This window comes from Tetrao urogallus, assembly GCF_951394365.1.
Source record: "Tetrao urogallus genome assembly, contig: scaffold_125, whole genome shotgun sequence".
NCBI lineage: Eukaryota > Metazoa > Chordata > Aves > Galliformes > Phasianidae > Tetrao > Tetrao urogallus.
Window position 1 is genome coordinate 31,763 of NW_027638956.1, and position 11,178 is coordinate 42,940.

Consider the following 11,178-nt stretch of genomic DNA (forward strand, 5'->3'; position numbering starts at 1 on the left):
TGACATCCAACACTGTTAATTGAGGACATCCAACAGCACAGTGACATCCAACGCTGTTTCTTGGGCACATCCAACACCATTTCTTTGGGACATACGACGACAACCAACACAGCTTCTTACGGACAATATGATGACAGCCACCACCACCCCCACGGGCACAGCGTGGCGACCCCCACCACCATTCCTCGGGCAAGGTGTCACCACACTGTCTCCACCTCCTTGTGCTCTGGGGGTCCCGGGTGCCGAGGTTCCTCAGGTAGGGGTGAGAGGGATCCCAAACAGCTCCCGTTGTCCCCCGCCGTCCCCCCGGTGCAGGCGGGAGGCCTCGGAGGAGCCCTCAGCATCACGCACGTTGTACTCTCCCTTCTTGCAGGCGGTGGTCTTCATGTAATAAATGCCCCATGCGGCCGCTGCCAGCACGGTGACAGAACCCAGCAGGGACAGGGACAGCAGCAGGGACAGCCGGCTCTCTGCGGGGACAGCGGAACGACGGTGTGGCACCGGTGGCTTCAACACCATGCCAACAACACTCCAGTGACACTTCAACTGTGGCACCTTCGTGGTGACGGCACACAGGGGAGACCGCAGCGGTGACCGTGACACCCCACTGGTGACATCGACAACCCACTGGTGACACCACCCCTCTGTCTCCCAGGGCTCACCATCCACGCTCACCACCACGCTGCCCACGCGCCGGCCGTGCCGGTTGACAGCCATGCAGGTGTAGCGGCCGCGATTGACGGCCGCCGCGTTCTCCACCTCCACCGACCGGTTGTCGGCCCCGAAGCGCAGGTTGGGGGCAGGGGGCAGCGCCCACCCAAAGGTGGGAGTCGGGACGCCCTCGGCGCCGCACTCCACGCTGAAGCTGCCGCCGTGGCTCACGTTGGGGGATGGCAGCACGCGGAGGGTGAGGGCTGCGGGGCTGTCTGTGCGGGAGGGAAAACCCAAAAGGGCCCCTTTGAGCCCCAAAACGTCCCCTCGCTTTCTCTTCTTTTCCCTTCCAGCCTCAAGCCGTCCCCCAGAAATGGCGATCCGGGAACCCAAACCCATCGGTTTCCTTCTTTCTGATCCTCCAAACCTCAAAGCCCCCATTTTTAAACCCCCCAAAAACCCCAATTTTTACCCCCTAAATCACAACACCTCATTTTTTACCCCCCAAAACCCCCAACCTCCAATTTTTACCCCCCTACCTCCTATTTTTATCCCTCTTATAACCCCATGTTTACCTTTCAATTCCCCCATTTCCCCCCGCAAAACCCCCAACTTCCCCATCTTTACCTCCAACCCCTCATTTTTTACCCCCAGAAACCCCCAAGTCCCCCATCTTTACCCCAACTCCTCATTTTACCCCCTCCCAAAACCCCCACCCCCAAATCACCCCTCCCAGGCCCTCCCCCCATCACCCCACTCACACTCCACAGTGATGGTGACGTTCTGCAGTGCCGTGCCATGCACGTTGGTGGCCTGGCATTGGTAGGTGCCGGCATGGGCACGGGTGACATTGGCACTGCCAGGGGGGATGTGGGGGTCCCCCAGTTTGGAGCAAGCTACGCTGGGGGGGGGATTCCCACTGGCGTTGCATTCCAGCTCCGCCGCTGTGCCCTCCACCCACAGCCGCCGCGCCGGGCAGTCGGCATCGCCAATGCTGGGTTGGTCTGAGGGGAGGAAGGGGAACCATGATGGCACCGACGGTGGCACCGGCACGGTCATGGTGTTCCTGGGTGTTCGTGGCATCCCTGGCTTGGTCATGGTAGGGTCACGACATTCCCAACTTGGTAGAGCCATGGCATCTCCACTTTGGCCACAGTGTGGATGTGGCACTCCTAATACGAACATGGTGACATCCTTGGCATAGGTACGGCAATCTGGGCACAAACGCAGCATCCCTGGCACGGTGACAGTGGCACTACTGGCACAGACACGGCATCCCTGACCCGGTCACAACGGCACTCCCCGCACAAACTCAGCACCCCATTTCCCCACTCACACTCGACGGTGACGTCGACGCTGCGCCGCGCCGACCCGTGCCGGTTGGTGGCGGTGCAGACGTAACGCCCAGCGTCGCTGCGGCTGACGGTGCGGCCATCCTCATCCCCCGGGGGTCCCCCATGGCGGGCGCAGTGCGTGGTGGGCGCGGGGTCCCCATCGGCGCTGCACGGCAGCTCCCGGCGCTGCCCTTCCAGCCACGTGCGGTGCGCCGGGCAGCCGAGCTCCGACAGCGAGGGCTCATCTGGGGGTAAGGGAGGTGAGGAGGGAAGCATGGGGTCATCGAATCGTGGGATCGGTGAGTTGTGGGATCAACAGAAGGTGGAATTGGAGACTCACGGGATCACCGAATCACTGAATCACGGGATCAGCAAATCGCGGGATCGCACAATCGCATAATTAATTAGAGACTCCCATAATCACATAATTACAGAACCACAATTTCCAGTTGGGACCTCAAGGTTCCCCCAATTTTGCCCCCTGCCTATTTGGTACCCAAATCCCACCCAGCCAACTGTGGGATCCCCTCAGACTCCCCCCCCCACCTCAAGAGGAAGAATTTCATCCCACATCAGACCCAAATCTGCCCCTTTTAGCCCCAAGCCAATCCCCCTCACCCCACATTCCTACCTTCCCCAATAAAATATGTCCATATTTGGCATCACCCAGACCCACAACTAACCTGAGCCCCCCCAGTGCCACCACCCCATTCATCCCTAATGCCCCCTGCAGTGCCCCCCACTCGCCCCACTCACACTCCACATGGACGGTGACAACGCGGCTCCGTGTCCCCACGCTGTTGGTGGCATTGCAGTGGTAGATCCCGGCGTGGGACCGGGTGACCAGGATGGGTCCAGCGGTGCTGGGGGGGTCACCGCGGCGGGTGCAGGTGACGATGGGTGTGGGGTTACCAGCGGCCCCACAGGAGAGAGTTTCCCTTGTGCCCTCCAACCATGTGAGGGATGTGGGGCAGGAGGTAGAGTCCAGCTCAGGGGGGTCTGGGGAAGAAAATGTGATGGGAGGAGGGGGGTCGGGGGGATGGGATGGATGCAGGGTTGGATGGACACGGGAGGAGTGAGATGGGAGGAGTGGGGCGAGATGGAGATGGGATAGGATAGGATTGGGAGGGTGGGGTTGGGGTGGAAGGGGGGGGTGGAGGGTGAGGGGTTGGATGGAGACAGAGGTGAAAATGTATGTGGAATGGGACGGAGGTGAGGAACGGGAATTGGCACTGAGATGAGAATGAGGACAGAATAGGGATGGCGATGGGACAGGAAGGGGACCACCCCAAACATTCCCCCTCCTCCCCACTCTCTTCCCAACCGCATATGGGGCCAACAGGGACCACGGCAGGGACTTACAGAGCACCGTCAGCCTCCCCTCGGCTTCTTTGGTCACCACGTCGTCCCCCAGGGCCAGGCGGGCGCTGCACCCAAACCAGCGCCCATCGTCCTCCCGCTGGGGCACCACGCGCAGCTCCAGCACCGGCTGGGGACCCTCGGCCAGGACCCCGCCATCGGCATCACGCAGCTGCAGCCGCACCGAGGGGGGGTCGGCAGGCGCTGAGCGGCACCAAACCGACACCGGGAGACCCGCAGGCACCGGGCTCAGCTCCAGGGTGGGTGCTGGGAATCCTATGGGGTGAGAGGGGGGCTGGGGTGATCAGGGTGGGAGGGGTGGCTGTGGGATTTGGGGTTTTGGGGTGGAGCGCACATGGGGGTGGTGGTCTGGGGGTTGCAGGTGGGAGGGGGCAGTGGTGGGGTGCCCCATGGGATTGGGGGGTGGATTTTGGAAGCCTTAAGTCATGGAATCATTAAGGATGGGGAAGATCTCTATGGCCGTAAGTCCAACCATCTGATCCATTTCGGGTTGCGTGTTGGGGTGGGATCTCAGGGTTGGGGTCTCGGGATTTGGATCTATGGGGCTGGGATCCACGAGATTCAGTTCTGTCCATACGGTAAACGTGGATCAGCGCCCGCGCCGTCTGTTCTGCTGCGCCCACAGCGGCGGTGCAGCTGAGCTCGCGGTGCCCCACGGTGCGGGCGTTGATCTGAGCCACGGCCGTCACCGCCTCCACTGTCGCCGTCACCTCTGTCTCCAAAGGGTCCCCATCCAGCGCCAGCACCACGCGGGTCTCCTCCGCTGGGAAGGCGCCCAGCACGCGGCAGCTGCTGGCCGCTGCGGTGTCGGCTTCGAGGTGCGGTGGAGAGAACAGCTGGGGGGGATCTGGGAGGGCTGGGGCGGGGGGGAGGCATTGTGAGGGGGGCTGAGAGCCACAGGCGAGAGCATAGGGGGGTGGGGATGGAAATGGGGATGAAATTGGGATGGAAATGGGATTGGATGGGAATGGGGATGACATGGTGATTGTGATGGGATTAGATTGGGATTGGAATTGGATCTTGTTTGAAATTGGGATAGAGATTGGAATTAAGATTGGAATAGGGACATGGATTGGGACTGGATTAGAGATCGGGATCCCGTGGTGCTGCCCTCACCGTACACCGATAGCCGGATGGGCGCCGCAGCGCGGGCGAAGAGCGGCCCATGTGGGCGCAGGGAGAGCTCGGTGTGGCAGCGCACCGGCTGGCCGTGGTCGCCGGGCCCGGCGGTCAGCGCATGGCTGACGGTGACGGCGGCGCTGCCGCGGGCGGCGGGGAAGCTGTGGGTGCTGAGGGTCTCTGTGCCGCGACGCAGCGTCACCGTCAGGTTGGCCAGTGGGGCGCACTCGGCCACGTGGCACCGCAGGGTCACCGCGGCACCCACCGGCACCGCCGGCACCGCATCCAAACGCACCCAGTCTGGCTGCTCTTATGGGGGCAGAGCAGAGCGGGGAGAGGGGGGCGTCGCAGATCCGCCTGCAGCCAATCCCAACCCTATATCCCATCCCAATCCCAACATACCATCCCAATCCTAACCCCAATCCCAACCCTATATCCCATCCTCCCCATCCCAATCCCGGCCCCATGAGAGTGCTGGCCCAACCACATCCCCATCCAAATCCCATTCCCAACCCTATATCCCATCCCAATCCCATCCCATCCCTATCCCCACCCCAATCCCAGTCCCATCCCCACCCCAATCCCCCCCACTCCAATTCCATCCTACCCCACTCCCAATCGCACCCAAAGCCAATCACGCCCCAATCCCCATCCCTCCCCAGTCCCAATCCCCCCATCTCACTGTACACGATGATGGCAGTGCTGCTGTTGGCACTGCTGTCCCCGCACCGCGCTCGGCACAGCGCCGGCTCCGGCTCCCATTCGGTGACGTTGGTGAGGACGAAGGTCCTCCAGCGGCGGCCGCCCGGCCCGGCGGTGCTGCCCAGCGCCCAGCTCAGCTCCAGTGGCACCGCGAGACCCGGGCAAAAACCGCGGCTGCAGTTGATGGGCACCGAACCGCCGAACGGAACCACGGCGACACGCGGCCACGAGCGGACCCAGAAAGTGGCTGAGGGGGCTGGCAGACCCCAAATGGGGCCTTCAGACCAATGGGAGACCACAGACCCAAATGGGATGCTGGGGTCAGGGTGAGACCCCAGAGCCAAATGGGGCAGTGAGTATAGAGGGGGACCCCAGACCCAAATGGGGCCTTTGGTCCAAAGTGGGACCCTGACCCCAAAGTAGGATCCCAGACCCAAACAGACCCCCAGCAGCAAACCAGGACCCCAAATCCAGAGCAGCGTCCCATGCCCCATCAGGTCAGGGTTGTGTCCACCCCCCTACATACTAACAAAAATATGGGGACCCCCCCCAGATTGCCCCATCCCCATTACCTGCGAGTGCCAGGAGGAGGGGGGGCAGCAGCTTTGCGGCCGCTTGGGGGGCAGCCATGGGGTCCCGTCAGTGCTGAGGGGGGGAGGGAGGGGATGAGGATGAGGAGGGGATGAAGGTTATGGGGATAGGGGTGAGGATGAGGAGGGAAGGAAATCTATGGGTAGGAATAGGGGACGAGGATGAAGAGGGGATGAAGCTTCGCATGGTAATAGGGATGAGGATGGGGGTGAGGATAAGGAGGGGAGGAAGGTTGGGGATGAAGGTCATGGATAGGGATGGGGGGGAGGATGAGGAGGGGATGAAGGCAATGGGCAGGAATAGGGGCAAGGATGAGGAGCGGAGGAAGGTCAGGGACGGGGTGAGGATGAGGAGGGGAGGCTGAAGGCTCACACAGCAGCTCCCCCCCTCCCCCTCCACACCCCCACGTGCAAACGCAGCGCTGTGATGTGTGGGTGTGCAAAGCGTGGGCTGCGTGCAACGCACAGGGACGCGGCCACGCGTGGGGGGGGTGAGTGTGCATGAGGGCGTGCAACGCGTGTGTACCTGGCTGTGCACTGCGTGTGTGTGGGCGTGCATTGCACGTGGGTGTGAGCGCATTTTGCACGTGGGTGTGAGCGCATTTTGCATGTGGGTGTGCATTGCACGTGGGCGCCCCCCCCAACTCACCGCACCTGTACCGCCGTGCTGTGCGTGCAAGGTGATGGTGACAAACTGAGCAGTGGTGACAGCAGTGATGGTGACAATCCCAGTGACGATGACAGTGGCGATGGTGGCAGCCCTGGTGATGGTGACAACTCTGGTGCCAGCAGTGATGGTGACAGCAGTGATGGTGACCAACCTGGCAGCGGTGATGGCAGCAACGGTGACAATCCCAGTGATGACAATGCTGGTGGCTGCTGGTGACACTGATGCTGACAGTGCCGGTACCACGCGGTGCCGGCGCTGCGCTGCGCTGCCGCCGTCACTTCTGGGGGGGGTGGAGGGGTGGAGTGGGGGTGGAGGGGGCGGGATCACATGGGAAAGAACGCCCCGCCCTCACCCCACAGCGACCAATGGGAAACCTCAAATCTCACCCCCTCCGTAAGCCCGCCCCCTACTCCCATAGTATCCAATGGGGACCCCCGAACTCCGCCCCGCACCCCTGCCCCATAGCCACAAACAGGACCCCCAAATCCCACCCCATAACCCCACTCCTCGGGGGCGGGGGGTCCGTTACTGCCCCCATTGTCACTCCTGGGGGGGTCCATTGCCCCCCATTATTAATCTGGGGGGGGAAGTCCATTCTCAGCCCCTTTCCTTAAGGGGGGGCCCACGTGCTCCCCATTATCACTCCTGGGGGTGGGGGAGGCCCGTTCTCACTCCTGGGGGGGGTCCATATGAACATCCCCTCCCCGAGGGGGGTCTTCAGCCCCGCACTGGGGGCACCGCGCCGCAGGCGGGGGGAGGGCGCCCCTTCTCGGGACGCTCCAACAGCGGCGACAGCGTCGGCGGTACTTCCGGTACCTGGGGGGGGGGGGGTAATTAAGAGAGATATTAATATTAATTAGGGTTTGTTTAATATTAAGTAGGGTGGTATTTTGTCTCCATTAGGATCGTATATTGGGAGTGGGGGTTGATATGGGGGTGCCCCTCCCCCCTTCTGGTTTTATTTGGGTTTGGGGGGGGGAAGGGGGTTATGGCGGTGCCCCCCTTTGGGTTTTATTTGGGGGAGGATTTATGGGGTGCCCCCCTCACCGGATCCCGCAGGCGTTGCACAGCGGGGTCCCATTCTCTGCCGCTCGCCATAATGGGGTCCGTTGGGTTTTGCAGGAGGCGCAGCTTCGCGGGGGGGGCCCTAAGGGGGGACGGAACAAAGTAAGGGGGGGCACCGCTGGTTTATGCCCCCCCGCTTCCTCCCCCAGTTAAAGGACAACGTACCTGGAGCGGGGGGGGCACTGCGTTCGTCTTCGGAGCTGCTCCCCCCCCCCTTCCTCACCTTCGGGGGTCGGCGGTGCGCGGGGGGGCCGAAGCTGTGGAGAGAGGGGAGGATGTTGGGGGGGAGGGGTGTTAGGGGGTGGCAAAGGGGGATATTTGGAGGGGGAGACATTGGGGTTGGGGAGGGCGTATGGGGATATTTGAGGGGGGGGCACATGGGGGTTATGGGGGGACTCAAGTGGGTATTTGGGAGGGGGATTATGAGGAGCACATATGGGGGGCACACATTAGGTTTATGGGGGGGACTAGGGGGGCACATGGGGCTGTGGGAGGTTGTGAGGGAGGGGCACATGGGGGGTGGGGGACACAAGGGGACGCTGTGGGGGGGTGGGGAACACGAGGACATTTGGGGGGGGGAGAGGGGGGGCATGTGGAGGTTATGGGGGGGGGGCATCCAAGGGTGCTGACCTGCGGTGGGCGGTGATGAGGAGCCCCCCTCCACCATCGGCCCTGCTAGGGAGGGGGCCCAAACGAAGGCTGAAGGTGACCCCACGGAATGAGGGGTCCCGGGGGTCCGCCCCGCGCCGGGGGGTGCGCGATTTGCGGCGGGGGGGGCAGGAAGGGGAGGGGGTCCCTAAGTTGGGGGTCTTCGAGGGGGAATTAGAAAGGGTGGGGGGATCCGGGGGGGTCCTTAAACTGGGTGTCTCCAAAAGTGGGGAGGGGCCCAAAGGGGTCCCCAAAGATGAGGGGGGTCCTATAGGGGTCCCCAAAGGAGTAGAGGGGCCCAAAGTGGGGGTCTCCAAAAGTGGGAGGGTCTCCGTATGCGGGGGGGTCTTCAAAGGGGACTTCAAAAGGGTGCTAGGGTCCGGGGGGGTCCTCAAATTAGGGGTCTCCAAAAGTGGGGGGGGTTCTATAGGGGTCTCCAAAAGAGAGGTGGATCCTAAAACTGTTCCCAAAGATTCAGGGGTCCCCAAATTGGGGGTTTCCAAAAGGGACTCCAAAAGTGGGGAGGTCCCTGAAATCGGGGGGGTCCCTAAAGGGCTTCCCAAAGGGGTCCCCAGATCGGGGGGGGTCCCCCAAGGGGTCCCCAAATCGCTATCCAAGTGAGGGGGGGTCCCCAAATCGATAGCCGGAGGGGTGCCCAAAACGATGCCCGGGGGTGTGCCCAAAAGAGGGGGGGTCCTCAAAAGAGGGGGGGTCTCCCAACATTGGAGGCTGATGAGGGTCAGGGCATCCCCATCCCCAATGCTGGGAGGGCGTGGGGGGGTCCCGGGGAGCACGCTGTGAAGAAAAGTGGGGGATTAGAGACAGATCCTGGCTGCGCACCCCCCTTCCCCCCCCCATAATTTCCCCCGTTTTCCCTTCATATTTCCTCCTCTATTTCCCCCCACTTTTCCACATTTTCTCCTCCCCCCCCACTTTTACCCATTATTTCCTTCTCCCCCCCATTTTCCCCCCCTTCTGCCCCCATTTCCCCCCCTCATTTCCCTACTACCCCCCCAACTTTTCCCCATTATTTCCTCCCTCCCCCCCATTTCCTCACTGTTTTCCCCACCCCCCTACTTTTCCTCGTACTTTTTTTCTTTCCCCCCGCTTTCCCCCCTTTTCCTCAGTATTTCCCCCCTTTTCCTCCTTCCCTTCCACTTTTCCCCCTTATTTCCTTCCCCCCCCCCCCCCCATTTCCCCGCTCCCCCCACCTGTTCCCGGTGCCCCCCCCCCTCCGCGCTCCGTTTCCGTGCGTTGTTGGATGTTTTGCGAACTCCAGCGCCGCTCTCGAACCGAACCGGGAAACCCAACGGGGACGGGACCGAACCGGACCCGACCCGGATCGGGAACGGAACCGGGAAACTCAGCCACACCGAACCGAGACCCGAACCGGGAAACCCAACAGGGATGGGAGGGAACCGGAATCCGAACCGGGACGGAACCCAGCTGGGATGGGACCGACCCGAACCGGGACTCAAACTGGGGCTGAAGTGAGGCGAGAAGGGAACCAAACCGGAAACAGAACCGGATCACAGCGGTACCAAATCGGCCTTAAATCAGCCGCAGCTGTGAGGGGGAGGGGAGTGGGGCCCTATGGGGCAATGGGATCCATGGGGCGGGCGAAGGGAGGGGTCCTATGGGTCCCACCCCCCCACACCCAAAAAAAAGAAACCCAACACCATCAGCTCGGGGGGTCCCCATAATATTTTATTTAAGGGGGTGTCCCCATTCCATCCCATTATATCTCATTATATTTGGGAGGGGAGGGTCCTCATCTCCATTGCTGTGAATGTATTTTATTTTTTGGGAGGGGTCTCCATCCAATCCCATTATATCTGGAGGGAGGGGGGGAGCTCTGCATCTTCATCACTTCTAACATACTTTATTTTAGTGGGGGGGGGGGGGGGGGGGGGGGGGCGGTGACCCCACTTCCCATTACATTTTATTTTGGGGTGGGGGTCCCCATCCCATTATATTGGGGGAGGTGGGGTGTTCCGTCCCCCCCCCCAGCTCCTGTCAGTGCCCTTTGGGGACGTGGCCGTCCACGTAGAAGTTGCGGGTGACGCGCGGGAGAGTGAAGACAGCGCCCTCCAGCGACGGGAGGAGCGTCAGCTGGCAGCACAGCCGCGACTCCACGCGCAGCTGCGGGGCTGTATCCAGGAGGTCCTCCTCCCTAAGGTGGGGGGGGGAAAGAAATTAATTAAGTTATTAAGTGGGAAGGGACATTGGGGAGGGGGATGGGGTGGCGATGATAGGGAGATTTGAGGGGGCACAAAAATAGGGGGGGGGGCTCATTTGGGGAGGGGGGTCTCAGGGAGTCTTTGGTGGGGAGGGGGTTACCTCTCGCTGGGGGGGGGCAGACGCTCCAGGTGTGGGGTGCTGACGTAAACGTGGCACGTGGAGCACGCCAGGGATGCCTCACAAGCCCCTATGGGTGGAGGGGGGAAGGGGGGGGAAACGTGAACACCCAGGACCCCCCCCCCCCCCCCCATTCCCAGTCCCATTCCTGATCCGGTTTCAGCCCCCCAAACCCATTCCCAGTTCTAATCCCACTCCCAGTGCCACCCCTAATCCCAATCCTGCTCCCAACGCCTGGCACAATTCCTGCTTCCTCTCCCATTCCCACACCCCACAACCCCCGACAGCCCCCCCTCCCCCATACCCCTATAGGAACCCCGCACTCCCACCCCGCATCCCATAACTCCCACGGGAATCCCGTAACCCCCCACCACACTCCGTATCCCCCATAGGAGCCCACACCCCTATTCCTGCATCCTCTATAGGAACCCCGCATCCCCTACAAAAACCCCTCACCTCCAGACCCCCCCGCAACCACCCCCATAGGAACCCCGCCCCCCCCCCCGTACCCTCAATAGGAACCCCGCACTCCCTGGCGAGCTGTAGCACGTTGTCCCCCACGCGGCCCCGCGCCTCCACCCTCCGCCCCGCACTGTCCACGAACACCACGTTCACCCTACGGAAAGGACATGGGGGGGGCAGTCAGCACCACTCTGGGACC

At 62.2% G+C, this 11,178-nt stretch overlaps 2 protein-coding genes across 2 annotated transcripts; both read right to left on the reverse strand.

Annotated features, from left to right (window-relative positions):
• Positions 1–252: 252 nt before the first annotated feature.
• On the reverse strand, positions 253–7,006 carry LOC306957621 (intercellular adhesion molecule 5-like; the record flags this gene model as incomplete). The annotated part of the gene is made up of 10 exons (XM_079551103.1): positions 253–926; positions 1,413–1,655; positions 1,988–2,230; positions 2,742–2,984; positions 3,348–3,620; positions 3,943–4,221; positions 4,482–4,793; positions 5,167–5,442; positions 6,431–6,726; positions 6,951–7,006. 10 exons carry the CDS (start codon positions 7,004–7,006, stop codon positions 253–255), a joined length of 2,895 nt encoding a protein of 964 aa, XP_079407229.1.
• Positions 7,007–10,175: 3,169 nt separating this feature from the next.
• On the reverse strand, positions 10,176–11,133 carry FDX2 (ferredoxin 2; the record flags this gene model as incomplete). Its single annotated transcript, XM_079551104.1, has 3 exons — positions 10,176–10,332; positions 10,500–10,587; positions 11,027–11,133. Coding segments are annotated over 3 exons (352 nt in total), but the record flags the coding sequence as incomplete, so codon positions are not given.
• Positions 11,134–11,178: the final 45 nt, after the last annotated feature.